We start from the raw sequence: 16134 nt of genomic DNA on the forward strand, positions 1-16134 counted from the left end.
ATCACGTGAGACCAGAACACCTTGCTGCTTCAGGGCCTCAGACAGGGCTGGTTTGGGGGAGCAGGAGTGCTCCCACTTCACACTGAAAGAGCTGCAGTCTCACCTCAGTGACCAACTGATTTCACCCAAACCACACATCCACCACACAAGAGGCTGCTGGCAAGGTGTCCAAGGTTAACTGAAACCGAACATTTGCATCTCGAATCCTTTGAAATTATACCAAAAAATCCCCCAGAGACAAGACAATTTGACCCAAGACACACGCAGGGCTCGCAGAGACAATCCCTGCTGTTAAGCCCACATGCACCCATCCCACAATTTTAGGCCCCCCAGCACAGAGAAAGCTCCCTTTCCAGCAGGGCAGGAAGGAGAACTTCACTTCCATTCATCTCTCCAGATGGCCAATATGGGGAACCCCCAAGAGCTCAGTCTCCACACACCCTCCTTGTTCCTCATGGACACTTGGCACACATCGTTCTTGGAGCAGCAGCCCCTGTGCATATTCATTTTGGACAGAGAAGTGTTGCCATTCGTTTTTTCCTTTTGTTTTACCAGCACCAGTGGAATATTGACATCTTTCCCCAACCACCATCACTCAGCTTCCCCCTTCCCACCACTGGAACCACCTCTTTTATTGGAAACCTCATTTAAGACAAGATTTGGAACAAATAATTCGATGTGCCTGCTGACGTGCTGTCTCAGCACTGTGCTGAGTCAAGCCCCTGAGCCATCTTCCTCTCATCTGCAAACAGCCACTGCAATTTAATTCCTTAACAATTATGAATTAAATAATCTACGCTTCATTCAGCTTCCAGTAATACAGTGTCTTCTATTTTGCACTGTTTTCAGTAAAGATGTCCAATCTGTAACCAGTTTTCCAGGAGGATCAGAGCTGCAGTTCTGTTTCTGCAGTCACTCCATGTCTGGTTCATTCCAGGTACTGTCCCAAGCCCACACCCCTCAGACAGTACAAGTGATTGAGTTGTTTTTATGGGATGCCATGAAAAATGAAAAACAGTTGCATGAGAACAGCACATCAGGCAATCCAGGCTGAGTCTTAACTCAAACAAAGCCTAAAATGCATGCATTATAAAACCAAGATTCATCATAAATCACTGTTATCTTAAATTATCTTGCATTTTTCTTCTAACTGACGTTGTTTAGATTTTATCATCAGCTAATTAGAATAATTACATGCAAGCTTGCTGCAGCAGATAACCATAAAACATAATAAATCTCAAGACATTTGCAGAGAGTTACCCGTTCAATGAAAACCACATTTAAACTCCAGAATGTAAGCACTTTAAACCTCCTTTTTCAGCCCATAAAGACTCTTAAGACTTTCAGTACTCTTTATATTGCTTTTTTAATCCAAATTTGGCAACATAAAAGTCTACAATCTCACACACCCTTCTCCTGGTTGACTTGGGTTCTGGTATGCAATGAAACGCAGGCTAACTCACAGCATGGACTAAGTTCTTCAAGTCAACACATTTCCTTAAAGTCCTTAGGAAAAAAACACCAAACTCCTGGTTCAGAAGCATTCCAGGATCTATTAATTATGACTGATCAATGAATCAAGTAGGACAATTACCATGAGACAGAAAAATAACTGCTGAAGATTCAAAGGAAGTCAAGAAAACATTCTTCTCACTGGCTACACACTTTAAAGCAGCCACTGATCTCAGACCACAAGTGGTCACACATCAAAATACATTAGAAGCCACAGTAGTGCCTCAGAAAAAGCACATTATTCTTAAGAGTTACCAAACACTGACCCTGCCATTACCAGCAATGAGCTATGGTGGTTTTCTCACCTAAGAGAAAGTGACACCTGAACATCAGGAAGTTCTGGAGATGGTATCGGTAGGACTGAATTACACCTGCGTGTGGTGTAATTACATCATCAACACACTGCATGAAGGAAAATTCTTCAACCCTGACATCAGTTTGCACACCTGCTAAAATAAATCTCAACCTTTCCTCTCGCTAATTCCAACAATCATAGAGGTGTTTTGGGGGTGATTTAGGCCGTTCAAGCCCAGAACAAAACCGAACTTCTGGTTTTACAGGAGAACCAGCCTGTGACACTGAGGCTCCTGACTGAACCGTGCAGCACTCGGTGCTTCTGAATCGCTGGCAACACAAGTTTCTACTGTCAGGCTTGTAATTCAAAGACTGATAAGATCACACCACAAACAGATCTAATGAACTCAACACTTTTTAATTTCAGCCCCAAAAACTGGAAGAATGACTTACTTGGGTCTCGACTGCTGTAGGGCCATCCCGAGGCAGGTGAAAAAGGCAGCACTGGGGAGTTTGCCCTGCTGTCGTCCTCCACTTGCTGCGTAATGTGCCGCACAGTTTCTTTGTTTTTCCTGTTCTTCCTGCGCCCCGTGGGCTGCCAGCCATCCCCCACTCCTTGCTCCGAGAACCCAGTCTGTATTGCACTATCCTTGGCAGAATGAAGCTCACCCCCTCCATAATGTGACGGTGAAACCTGTTCCTCTTTGATACGTAAAGACCCATAGCCCATGTCACTGGCCCAGAGAGACTGGGACGAAACGTCCTCGTGGCTGTCTGTTTTTGGTTCTTGATCCTCTTTTCCATAACTACTCCCTCCTTCGTGGCAGCTGGCAATAGCTGAATCTCCAGAGGAGTTTGCCGGGCTGGTTCTCCGAGCCAGCCACGGAGATATGCTCCTGCCAGCCACCACCGCCGAAATCAAAGCGTCCGTGCTGCTGCTGGAAGGGGCTCCCAGCTCATAATCGACGAGGTCCTCCGAGGCATCAGACTTTATGCTGATGTCCAGAGCAGCTTTGATGAAGTTGTGACAGGCCTGCACGATGTCTGTCATCTGCAGGTAGCTGGCAGCCGACATCACCTCGATGACGTTGCGGCTGGTCAGCGCCAGGTGCGCGGAATACATGAAGTCGATGATTGCCTTGAAGCCCTGTGCGGTGACGATGTCCAGGTGGGTGACTGTGGCCTGGTCAGAGGTTTTCTGCACCTGGCAGTACAGAGTCTTGAAGTAGCGGCTGCTGCCCAGGAGGACGTTTTTGTGAGCCTTGAAGATCTTGCCCTCCACGATGATGCAGACGTCGCAGAGGATGCCGTGCTGCCGCTGCTCGTTCAGCTCCCGCAGCAGGTGACGGTAGTGGGAAGCAATCTCCATATCTTCCTTTCGGTTATTCATCTGGAAATCTTTATGCTTCCTCTTCCACAAGTCCTGCACAGGGAAGGAAATGACAGTATTACGAAAATCCACGATGAGCTCACAGATGTGTTTTCCGAAGGCTGAGGCAAACCCCGAGCGGTGCCAAATTAAGCAACAGGTTCATCGGGAAAGAATGTCAAATACAGCTACTGCCTGCAACTGCACATCCACTGACATGATGCAGCTCACTCTGACCAGACTTCAAGTAATTTATGTTAAGAAGAACTAGATTTGAAGCCAATCCTCCCGTGGCTCATAACATCCCAGAGAAACATTTCTTTAAATTACTACAGACTCTTAAGGAAACCTGAAGTCACCAGGGTACAACAGCTGTCAGTTTTTACCCTGAGTTTGGCAAAATTTGGGTTTGAGACAGGTGCTGCACTTGAAACCACACCGATGGAGGCAAGACTACTGAAGAGCATCCTTTAACACAATGTCCTCAAGGGAACAAGCATGATGTGTAGTACACTGAATAGCTGAGATCCTCACACAGCAAAAGCCAATGGAATCCAGCATTTCTCCTGTTTATATTGCTGTGGAGGGGCCATAAATACGGTTTAAAAGTCAGGCAAATCCAAGACCACAGATCACTAAATTTTAAGTCCCCACCCAAACTAAACTAGCAATACATCACAACTATGAAATTAATGTTGTTTGAAGCTTAACTACTTACAGGCACAAGATTTTTTACTTTGCAACAAACATGCTATTTCCTTGGCTTTACATCTCCAAGTTTACCTCACAGACACCCTGAGATATCAGGGAGAGAAATTCTCATGATCCCCTAAAAAAAGGACCAACATAACAAAGCTGAAAAAAATTCACAGGGTCTTTGATCACCTTTCATAAAATTTGGCAGTATTATCCAAAAAAAAAAAAAAGGTATCAGTGCCAGCAGCAATGTATCTTGTAAGTTATGCTCCAAATTATCCTCTTACACACCAAAACAGAAAAAAAAAGGTCCTAAATGTGTATATATTGACAGTAATAAGCAGTGTTAGGATTTTCAGACTGAATGTTACCCAGTTATTACCTTTGCAACTCCATAGTTTGCTGCCACAGCTTTACAAATTCCTTGGCATTCAATTCTGCCATTTTCTCTATCTTACACTACTTTTTGGGAAATTATTACCTAGATTTATACACCATGTCACAGTGGTTTAACAGTCCAACTAATTAAGAGCACCGAGGTGAAGGGTATCTTACCCCTTTCTCTCAGAAACTTACATTTGTTCCAATATAAAAAGTTTCAACTGTAGAATTGATATGAGGGTCCACGTGTCAACACACAACTGTAAAACTGGACCTAGTTCCAAATGTTATTATGGGCAGGCACACACATCCAGAAGCCTGGATTTAGGCTACTGGTTGTTACTTATAAAACTGAAATCTCTCAGGTCTTAGAGTCTTGAAGCAGACACGGTTCAATATAAACACTGGCATTAAGGAGGCTGATGAGAGCCTGGAGCACGTTTCTAACATCCATCGAGTTCACACACAAATTCAGTCCCATCTGCTCGAATTGGCTCACAATTCTAGGACAGCCGTGATTAAGGAAGTATCCTGACACATGCAAGTGTGTTTCCTGTACTGTGGAATACAGACCCATAAGCCCCCTGCCCCCTTCCCTTACCCTGCCCTATGATTATCGTCACCAGCAGCAAAACAGCTGCAGTTTAGTCAACACTCTTGGCCAGAAAAGCACCTCCCAGCCCACAGAACAAACGTGAGATGGGACCTTCGAGAGAGTCACCTGATGACTCAAAAGTTCAAGTTATGCAAGACTGCTCCAAGCTTCCCCCAGTTCTGCAAGGATGGAGCTGCCTCTCTGCAGCCTTGGAAATGCTGATTTGCATGACCAGCTGTCCCTGATCACTCAGAAGCATTTGCTTCCCTCGAGAGAGGAAGGACCATCTTCCTGCAACACAAACAGCCTGAACTGGTGTTCATCAAACTCAAAACAGTGCAGCTTTTCTGCAGAATTAAGCACAGAATGCACAGAGAAACCACTTTCTTTTTTTTTCATTTGAACTGGAAGAGGTCAATAACATTACAGCTGTACACTGAGCAACACCTATTTACCACAGAAATCTGCCTGGAGACCTCAAACCAAATCCTCACACAGACGCCATCTCCATCTCAAATAACTGAAATAAATCAATGAAAACCAAACAAAGAATCAGAGTCAGGGAGCATGGGGGAAAAAAAAAAACTAACGGATTTTTCAGGTGTTTGACCTGAAAAGGGTGTGATGGCACCAGCCAGCACAGCAGTTCTCTAACCCAGGCTCTGGAGGTGGCTGCCACAGCTTCCCAACATCTCCGTGTTGGAGAGAACCGCCTCGTAAGGCAGAATGACAGCTCAGTTTTGTCTTTATTCCAGAAACCACTACTGCATCTACTTTTAGGAGTTGAAGAGTCAGCTTTGTCCCCTCAGGAAATATGAATTGCCACATAGGATAAAGTGAGTTGTCCATCATCAGTCCTGTCTCCAACAGCTGCCATATCCACACGATTCAGAGGGAGACGCAAGAAAACCTCGCAGGATACAATCAGGAAGCCATCAGAATATTTTGGATATGGGATTTCCTTTTACTGTACCTTCATGGATATCAAAATCCATATTCCAAAACAGCAAATCCCTGGAACTGGGGGGGGGGAGAGGGAAATCTCCTGCAAGGATAATTTTCTCTTCCTCAATTTCATACAGAAAAGCATCAGAAGTATTTGTCAACATCTCCATCTGCTCTTGGGAATTTATGCAACAAGAGCTTTTCTTCTTCAATGTTCTTCACCTGGAAATTATATAAATTCCTTGAGATTTTATTTATTTGCTATTTCATACATTTATTGAGCTAAGTGCAGTGGGTTGGGTTCCCCTCTCATTGATAACAGTCCACTTCAGATACACCTTGTCCTTTTTTAAAGCTGACTATGGCAGAAACACAGATTTTAAAATATTTCTCTCTTGCTACCTTTGGTTTAGACTGGATCAGCTTGAAGTTCAGGGACTGACTAATTTAGTGCTACTTAGGGATGAAGCACTTGCTCATCTCTTTGGGAAGCAGGAGACAAAGTCAGAGAAAAGATATCAGGGAAATTTTACCAGACACATGCAAATCTATGCAAGATTCCCTACTGGCCAGTGAGGTGGGCACATCACAACATTTTCAAGTAAGCAAGTGATGATGTGGATTCTCCCATGTTCAGTGTAATCAATAAAGTTTAACATTTTCCAAGTCAGGAATTATTCTTGTAGATGTCTTGATCTTCCCCTGATGGAAGGTCTGCCACCTTACACACATCGCTCCACATTCAGCATCTGTCACAGGCATTGTACCTTTTAAATGAGAGGTCTTTGGGGGAGAAAATTAAATATGCCTCAAATTCAGAGGAATTAATTAGTTTTCTGTCCACCCATGTCAAACCAGAACATCCATTTAATGTCAAGGATCACTAGGGAATTAATCCAAGTTAAATTTAAGGCAATTTGCTAGTAGTTAAAAACTCAGGAAGCTTTAAAACCCTGTGCTCTTGTGTTCCAATTTTACATGCTGTTTTGTGGCTTGTTGCTGGTTTAGGGGTTTTTTTTCCCCTTTTCCTGGTAATGATATTTATCTCCACTTAAAAAATGTTGTGGAAGGATTTCTTCAGAAAAGCTGTACCCTTCAAATTTCTAGTGGAAGCACAGCTAAGATGGAATAAGCTGTCAAGTCTTCTTAGAAACAGATCTCAAAGACCAATGATGTATTTTTTGTTTTATCTCAGGTCTTTTTACTACACTGAAGGATTTCAAAGTTGGGGACCTACTAGAGTTCTTTAGGGCTGGTCCTGCCGTGGCAGCACATGACCACAGCACAGCTCTCCAGGAAGCCAATGAACCATGAAAGCTCATCTGAAGGTTTTCCACAAAATAAATTGTAGGATATCGGGCTTTCTTCATAAGCCAATGCGTAGACAGTACAGTAATTCAAGTCTACTGCTTTTCCAAAAACAACAACAACAAAAAATTGTCCCTAAACAAACCCTTGCATGTAACAGCAAAAAGAATAGTGTGAACAGATTTAATAGCCACTGCCACTAAATTTCTGTCAGGATACAGAACTACCTTTTATTTTTCATGTCAAAAAAGCTGGTCTTAAATAAACCATTAATAATTTATATAATCTTTAACCCTAGCTCAAATGAATCTAGTTCTACAAATAGAGCATCTATGAAAGTGCCTTATTTTGCACTATCAATACAGTTACTTAAACATGAAAGTATCACCTGATGACACAGTTAAGAGTTTAAATAGACACAAACCTCACTTCCCATTGGAAAGGTTTTAAGAAAAGTAACCAGCAACACTTACAAGGCCATACCTCTCAGCATAATCAGAATAAGTGTTAAAATCTTAACACCAGTAAAATTAAGGGGTACAAATTTGTTGCATCTAAATCTCAGTATTAGTTGAATTTTGACAAAAAGTCACAGTCAAGAAATGAAGTACACACAAAGTCCTCTACAGAGCAGTCCCCTGGGCAACAGTGGGGCCAAAAATAAACTTCCTTCACTCAGAAAGAAAACAGGGGAAAAAAAAAAAAAAGAGAGGCCTGGAGAGTTTTTGGGGGGGTTTGTTGCTGTTAGGATTTGTTTGTTTGTTTACTTTTTCCTCTCTCAGAATATAAGTGAGCTGAAGATTTAAACTACATGACAGTTTGTCCATTACAATTTTCTAAATGTGTTTCTACCCTTAATACCAAGGACCCAAGTTCCAGAGTACCAAAATACTCACTAGTGCACTCCTCCACCACTCTGCTCCCTGGAGAAAACATGCCAACTGGAATTTAACCAAAAATGTGTTGTTTCCTCCCCCCTCTCCCTTTAGAGAAAAGTAAAAACAGATTAAGGAAGAACTCAAATTCACTCTAATGGTTTATTATGCAAAAAGACCAACAAACACACCCCACTTCTCTGCCTCCCCTGTGTCCTGTCCCTGTATCCACTCCCAAGACATTCCAACATTTTTTAAATTCCTCTGCAAAGGAGCTCTGTAAGGTGAGATTGGGCTTGAAATGCTTCCTTGCACAACAAGACACAGTGTGTATGGAAGTTTCACTTTTATCCAATTAAAGACAACAGGAACACACGGGATTCCTCCTCTCCGTGTGCCCCGTGCTGAAAAGAATGGGAACAAAACCCCTCAATGTAACCTTAGCAACTGCAAAGGACAGTACCTACCACTTATTCTGGTAAATGAGAGAAAAAAGACTCAGGGTATTAATGGATGGTCACTGCCTGCAAAGACGCTGCTCGTGAGCTTTACAAGCACAAATCTCCACAAGTGCAGAGTTTTCTCACAAGTGTGTTAGAGGAAGCACACAATTCTATAGAGTTTTAATTTCCTGACACTAGATAACCCCAGATTATACTCATATATTCAGCTTTGTTCAAAATAGATGTAAGTAGCATCTTATGAAAACGAAGAGCTGCCAAAAAAACAACTCTTCTGCCCTGTTCCCATTCCCGAAACCCATCACCCGTTGTTTAAGTTGGTCATTCCGACCACAACTCTGAATTCAAAGAGAAACAAGCAGATGTTTGTAAACAGACCAAAGCAGACCCTTGGGCCAGAGAGGTTACTCACAGCTCAGGGTTTCGTGCAAACAACAGTTACCACTTTTCCCCAATGACCAGGGATGAGAACGTTTAATTACAGCCCAACAGTGCACGTTCAGCCTTATGGGTTAGGAGTCACAGGAAGAAAAAAAAAAGTTTCATCATTCAGCTTGAGAAATACTACAGAAAAGGCAAGAATTTGGGAAGCAAATGATTTTCAGTAAACTTAAAGGAAAATACTAATTCAATTTTTATTATGAAATTTGAACTGGCCCACTCAACTGTCACTGTACACGTATCATTTAATTAACATCAGCTTGATGAGGATTCACTAAAATTTTTCCAACTTCAAGCCAACACCACCCCATCATCCAGAGCATTAAAACAACATCTCTATTTAGAATCTCTGCATAGATATAATCCAGAAAGCCCAAAAGTAAAATTCAAACAGCAGGATGGAACACTACACACTTCTGGTATTCCATTAAAGCACAGTCCAAACACAAACCACAAGCAAAATCTCCAAACACAAACCACAAGCAAAATCTAACTCCAATAGCACAGCTTAAAATAACAGGGAGTCATCATTAAACATTTCACTCTCTACTCCAAAACTCTAAACCAGAGACTTGGCTGTGGCCTTTGACCTGTCAAACCATCCACCTGAAGTTACAGGGCCAACCTGTGCAGTAGCTGGCACCACAAAAATGCAACCAAAACACAGGATTTCTGCAGGTATCGAAGAAAAATCCATTTATTAACCTTCATTAGCTCTGACAGCACATGAAGAATTTAAAGAGAAAAGCAGGACTGAAAATGAGATCTAAATGAAAACTGTTAACCTCCGTATTTTGGATGGAGGGAAATCAGAAACTTGGAAACTGTAAAGTTAAAAATATTAGGGGGGAAAAAAAAAAAAAGACCAGAGATGCATATTTTGCTATAGTGTTCTTAAAAGTAAAAAGCAGTGAAGAGATATTTACTGATTTTGTTAGAGAAAACATATGAACCGTAATAATAAATAAATAAATAAAAATCCCAAACAATTATTTCTTACCAGTAACAAACTGGGTTCCAGGTCTAGTGTTTCTCCTACAACAGCTGAGGACATCAACAGCCCCAGGGCAGCACAGGTAGTGCCCTGTTCCGTGACCTTCTGACAGCACTGGTGTGAACTCTTGTAGGAGAAAGACAGAACTATGGCAAAAAGCAAAACCAGAGGAAATTATTAGCATTAAACTACAAGATTACTGAACAGTGAGGCATTTTGAGGTCCCTTCCCTCCAAACTCACAGTTATAACATCCCTATTTATGACTTCATGAACCCCAGAAAAGTTAACTCCAATCACATCAATACACTGCAGGTAATTAAAGCCTGGCTACCATTTAGTTATAATATAAGCAGGAGTTATTTCTTAAATGTATGGGAACAAAAAGTCTAATTTTAGCTACTAAAACTTCAAACAGATCCTTGAACAACAGGGTTTCCTGTTTGGGAGCTTTTCAAAACATTCTCACTTTAATGACTCTTTGGAGGGACTCACCTTACCTGACCTATGAAATACTGAGGTTCAAAAGCTACCACTACAGCTCCTGAGAGAAGTTTGCAATGGAATACTTGGGAGAATTTCCTCCTGTAATGTTCTACTGGTTGACACCATTCTGGGATAAGAGACCAAACCATCCCAAGATTTTTAAAATTCTGTGTAAAGTACAGGTACTTCAGTATATGTGAAAGGCACATTCACAGAGAGACTTCTCAGATAAATCCTATTTACAGTTACAAGCTACAAGGAATAGGAATAGTTCATCTACACCAATGCTTTTGTCTGTGATGACACATCCACTAGCATTATCATCTTGTACACCTATTTTTCTTATACAAAACAAACTTTATTTTCTTCAGAATAGCACATATCGGCAATATTTAACTTCCAACTTAAACTTTTGAGTATGTTTTATTTAAAGTTTTATGCTGATAGCCATGACAAAGACTTTTTTGATCTCTGCATTTCAAACATCTTCAATACACAGATTAGCTCTCTTAATGAAAATAAGCTATAAATCAATACTGCTGATTTCAAAACTGACCTTCTGTAGTAACAGATTGTGAAAGAAAACATCAGAAGATAAAAATCAAGAAAGCTTTTCCAACACAAACTAATGGCATTATAGAAGGCGAAATAAAATATCTAATAAACAAATGAAGCAATAAGGAAAATCCAAGCATTCTTATGGCAAACAGAACCGAAAATCCTGAAAACAAATATGACCCAATTGAAGCAAACACCAGTGACTTTGTTCTCAATTTCTATTTCAGACGGCCAAGTCTTGCCTTTCTCTAATTCTGATTGCTTCTCCATAGCAATTGTTTTGGCCAGCTCTTTTTAGTCCTGTTATTTAGACAGTTAAGAAAAAATAAAGTGGGGCAGTGAGGGAGCCAGACCAACCCAGACACTTGGGAAATTACTCTGTTAGCAAAGGGTAACAAGAATACGTATTTTCACTTGGACTTAGGGCTGTTACTGTTAAAACTCTCATTTACACCTCTGTCCCAGGGCACAACAGGAGCCAGAACAGACTGGCAGGAATGGCAAAGCTGAGCCTACACTATTCTGAACTGCTCTGCAGTTTTTCTCCTTGCTTTGAGCTCTGCACCTGTTTTCCTCTTCTGATCAAACAGATGAGAACCGAGTGACCACAATCAATGGAGGCACCTCTGCCACAGGGAAGGAGCAGAAGAATAGCCAGAGGTATTTCTTCCAACTTTTGCAGTTGGCTAAGATTTCTAAATGACCCCTTGTTATGAATGTAAAGTCAAGCTTTATAAAGAACTGTCAGCCCCCACGACAATGTTATCTCCAGCTCCTCTTTCTCTTTCCCACACCACATGACAAAAATATCTTTAAATGCTGAGAACTTACCGATATTTAAAAGTGTTTCCTGTTAGCAAAAATAAATGTCGCGATGTTTCACAGCTGGGCAGTGCATGTTTCAATGAAGAGAGGAGAATGGTCTCTGGTAACAAGCTCCAAAAGGTTCATCAGATGTCCTGTGTTTGGGAATGGAAAGAATAGGAGGCAAAAATTAGAATCTGAACTTTAACTCAATACAAAGCCCTTTGGTGTCACATAATTACGAGCAACAGTTAAAATAATTGCCCATTTACAACACTGTTTGCCATTTCAACAAGAAATATTCTGATGTATTTCTATAATGAAGCATACAGGGAAAATTATTTAGCCCTTGTGCTAACTTAAAGAGTTTAACACACCAATTTGAAGATTATTAACAACTTCTGACTATGCTTCCGGACAGAAGTGCTTTGAAAAAGTCAATCTTAAAAACTGGTACTTTATGTAATGATTTGAAACCATTTTGACATTGTCTCAGATGACATCAAAGTTTCAGTTAATGTTTATGTGACCCCTGCCACCCACACACTTGAAATGGGGTTAGTATTAATCTCACCTCATGGTTACAGTGATTCCCCTCCAAACCAAAATATTTGCCTAAGGTTACAGAAAAACGATGTGCCCACATGCAAAAGTAAAAGATTTGAGTTTTATTCCCACCCAACTCTACTGAACCACAGTATTCAAAAGCCTGCATGACCTTCACGTTACAGAGCATCCACAAAGGTAGCAAGGAAAGCACTTTGCTCCTCTTACAAACAGGTACAAGCTTTGAAAAAAGAAACCCCACAAAGATGCAAATACTTAAGAGAACGCAGAAGGAAGTTTTATTTTCCATGCCTGTAAAAGCTGTGCAGCCTGAAATACAATATTCCAATGGGTAACAACGTGCTAATATGACAGGATGCACCTTTCCCACAGGGCACAGGTGTGTGCTTCTAGTTCCAACTGCTTGCTTGCAGCAATATTTTCACTGCACTTTGCATTCCCCTTATTTATTGCCCCATAACTTCCAACTCCATCCATGTGCCTGTCTGTCCATCCCCTCTCCATCACAGCCCAGCAACACTTGCTCATATCATTCCCCTGGTTTTGATGTCCATTCTCTCTCATCTCGTTCCACCAAGAGAAGGACAGATCCAACACTACCCACACCACAGACTTTGCAGAACACAAAAGGAACATGGCAGAACTATCCAGGGCTTAAAAAGCAAGTGCTTTACAGGGAACCAGGTTTGAGAAGTCTGGTAAAATAAAAAAAAAAAAAAAGAATCTAGCTACAGATATATCTGCTACTCTAACAGTGAAGATTAAAAAACAATCTGAAAAAACCCCAGTGTCTGTGGCTCACATGACACTTACCTGTCCAAGTGCCATTAGCTCCTAAAGATCCTAAGCTTCAAATTTAAAGTCACAAAAGAAATCTAAGCAAAAGACTCTGCCCTTGTGCATCTATTAGTCAAAAAACAAGATAAAAAGGACCTCAAAAAAAAAAAAAGAGGGTTAGAGAACTCTAAACTTATCACACTGGGAATTGCCCTGAAGAATGGTTTCCCCTAAACTTTCTCATTGGTTTTTGGCTTTTTAATTAGGGGATCTTTGCCAAAGTTCCCAAACTCAGTACGTAAAAACAGAGGGAGCCAAAGGAGAAAGAATCATGAGGTGATTTTTAAAGAGAAGTAAAGCAGCAGGAGGAACTGAAAGATCACCTAAAAGACACAAAAGGAGTCAGGAATAATCTAAGAGTAAAAAAAATCAACCAGTGCAAACCCAAAGATAACATACAAGGTGCTTTGAGAACAACCCACTCCTGTTTGTATAATTTGTGGTACAAGCCCTCAGGGCCTTGGGTAAGGATCCTGTTTTACTTTTTAGCACAAATCTCATAATCCAGATTTGATCAACTACTATTAAAAAAAAAAGAAGTGGAGTGAAGCCAAGAAGGACACAGTGGTAACAAGGAGGAAGTCAAAAAGCTGGTTTTATATTTAGCCACCACCTCATTCTCCAACACTATAGTGGCAGGACTGTTAGGAGCAACTGCACCCTGACTACTTCGTTCATTGGCACTTAAATTAGTTAAGTTTGGGTATTTTAAGTAACTGATGGCTAATACAGACCATTGATTCTTCTGTTTCAGGGCATGATCTGAGCAGTAGTCAGGAAGGTATTTCCTCTGATGCTGTATTAGCACAAAAGGTGCAAATTTTGTTTAACTCTTTCCTCAGAGAGAACAAGCCAACCACCTGAAACACGAACTTTATGCAGAGCTCTTCTCCAGAAGTGAGAAATACCAGGAAGCAAACTCACTTGGATGGAATAAGCAGTTTGTTCAACATATGATGGGGAAATAATCAGGAAAGATGAGTGGGTATTTCAGTATACAGAGGTACAAACACATTCCTTAATATGCAAAACCCTACTCACTCATTCTAAGTAGGGTCCTTGGTCTAGGTAAGGTCCTGACACACACCAACATTCTCGTTACCAGGTTTATTTTAATCCACACACAAGCTCATAGATGTGTCTGTAGAGTATTTCTGATGCCTCAGTGCCTCCCTCCATTGCAGGAGACCCCAAATCAGGTTTACAATAAAACAAATCCAGGGCAACTTCCAGCATTTGCAGGATGTTTTCCTTCCCGAGCACGTACACGAGCCAAGTGAGCAACAGGCCAGGATCACCACTGTGTGGGCTGGAACAGGAGTCAGCCACATCCCCATAAAGCAAGGCAAAAAGGTGAGTTGCAGCTCTAACCTGAGCACTGCCAAGTGGGACACATTTCCATCTCATTAGAATGGCTGTCAAGGATCTCACCCTGCCTGCAGAGCACTCGGAAACTATTTCAAGCCAGCGTCTCAACAGCAGTCTGATGTTTCCTAAATGTATGGGTATGAAGGAAAGTTAAAGCAACTGTTCAGAAAATAACTGCACCACAGCTGACTTGGTAAGGGATGTCAAAACCCAAGCATGAGCCTCTGGACTCCACCACATCCCAGAGGGAATCCAGTGAGGACTTCACACTGGTTTGCCTTTATGAAGAATAAGCACTTCTAGCACAATTATGATTTTTCAACAATAAAACAGAACATGTTTTGGGAGAGCTGAGTAAAGCCTGGCACCCCTGTTTCACAGGAGGCGAGACTGATAACAAGCAGTTCCACACCAGCACGTTCAATCAACAGCTACAGGATGGGGAATGAGTCCCAAGGAGAAGCCATTCCTCCAAACTGGGCATCCTACTGCATCCAAATACACCAAGGCAGCACAAACCAGAAAACTATTGAACTGTTTAGGGAAGTTCAGATTCTCCCTTCCTGCATCTCAAGTGAAAGTCCCACATGAAGCAATACAGGCTTTTGTTTCTCATCCAGATCCAGAGGGAACTGAGAAAATCAACCACTGAAGGATGTATTTAAGGGGGCTGCAACACAAACATGCAAAAAGTCCTCAGGATGGAATAAGTGAAGTTTTGAAGCAACAAATTTTAACACTGCAGTCCTAACTGCCATTGTGCTTGACCAAATATCAGAAAACCTTTCACAGAGATGTTTTAGGTGTGGAAGTGGATCACAGGACTTCCCGCAGACTGAATTCCTCCCTCTGCCTCTCAGCCGCAGTCAGTCCTCGTGCTCTCTCCTAACGTGACCCCTGGTATCTGCAGACAGCCCACGGCACGCTCCCTTTAACTATTAATACATTTTAAGTTTCAAATATCTCCCACAGAAAACACAGGTGAGCTCCACACTTCAGAATATTCAAGCCAGACACGAAATATAAACAGGGAATTAATCCTTCTGTGCGAAGTGTTAGAATTTTCCAGGGTAATGCTCACAGCCAGGAATGGACAGAAACCACTGGCTCCTGGGAATTATAAGGGACATGTGGGATAACCATTACAACTGCAGGTAGCTCTTCAAAGACTTAAACTAAGCCCTCTCTCTGCCCTTCTGTTTGCCCATTAAACTGAGCACACAGGAGCATGGAAAACCCCTGTGAATGGTTTTTACCAATTTAGGGGGAGCCTGGAGAGCGTTACAGAGTTCTCTGGAGCAGCCAGTAAAACCGGCAAGAACACGAAGGGAAAAATGTCCTGGGAAAGGTTGAGCTGTTTATGAAATAATTCCTGCCCTGAAAGCAGGCAGTGGCAGTTTGGATTGGGTGTCAGCCTGCTCTGAGCTGCTGGGAGGACAGGAAACTTTACTTAGAAACTTCAAAAACACGGATCTAAAAAAAAAAAAAAAATCCACACAAGTGGATAGCAAAGACGAAAAGAATTTGCTCAACCTCACAGCAACACAACACATCACCGGAGGAAACGCAGGCAAATAACAGACCTTCCAAACATGAGGCATTTTTCCTTTTGACAGAAAGGGCTGCTGGGGTGGGGGGGGGCTG

General features: G+C 41.7%; 1 protein-coding gene across 7 annotated transcripts in view; it reads right to left on the reverse strand.

Moving 5' to 3' along the window:
- ZBTB46 (zinc finger and BTB domain containing 46) overlaps positions 1-16134 on the reverse strand; it is a 48405-nt gene that overhangs the window by 29545 nt on the left and 2726 nt on the right. For 5 of the 7 annotated variants that reach the window (XM_027697279.1, XM_027697281.1, XM_027697278.1 and 2 more), the window contains 3 exons: positions 11746-11873; positions 9878-10017; positions 2260-3229 (listed from right to left, as the gene is read on the reverse strand). In XM_027697279.1, the coding sequence (XP_027553080.1) occupies positions 2260-3229; positions 9878-9931 (1024 nt within the window). In that variant the 5' untranslated portion in view covers positions 9932-10017; positions 11746-11873. Of the gene's footprint in view, positions 1-2259; positions 3230-9877; positions 10018-10370; positions 10480-11745; positions 11874-16134 lie in introns of those variants that run through there. The other 2 variants (XM_027697283.1, XM_027697284.1) reach the window with 2 other exon arrangements.

The sequence above is a fragment of the Neopelma chrysocephalum genome, unplaced genomic scaffold (assembly GCF_003984885.1).
Source record: "Neopelma chrysocephalum unplaced genomic scaffold, ASM398488v2 Primary Assembly neopelma1_119, whole genome shotgun sequence".
Classification (NCBI taxonomy): Eukaryota; Metazoa; Chordata; class Aves; order Passeriformes; family Pipridae; genus Neopelma; species Neopelma chrysocephalum.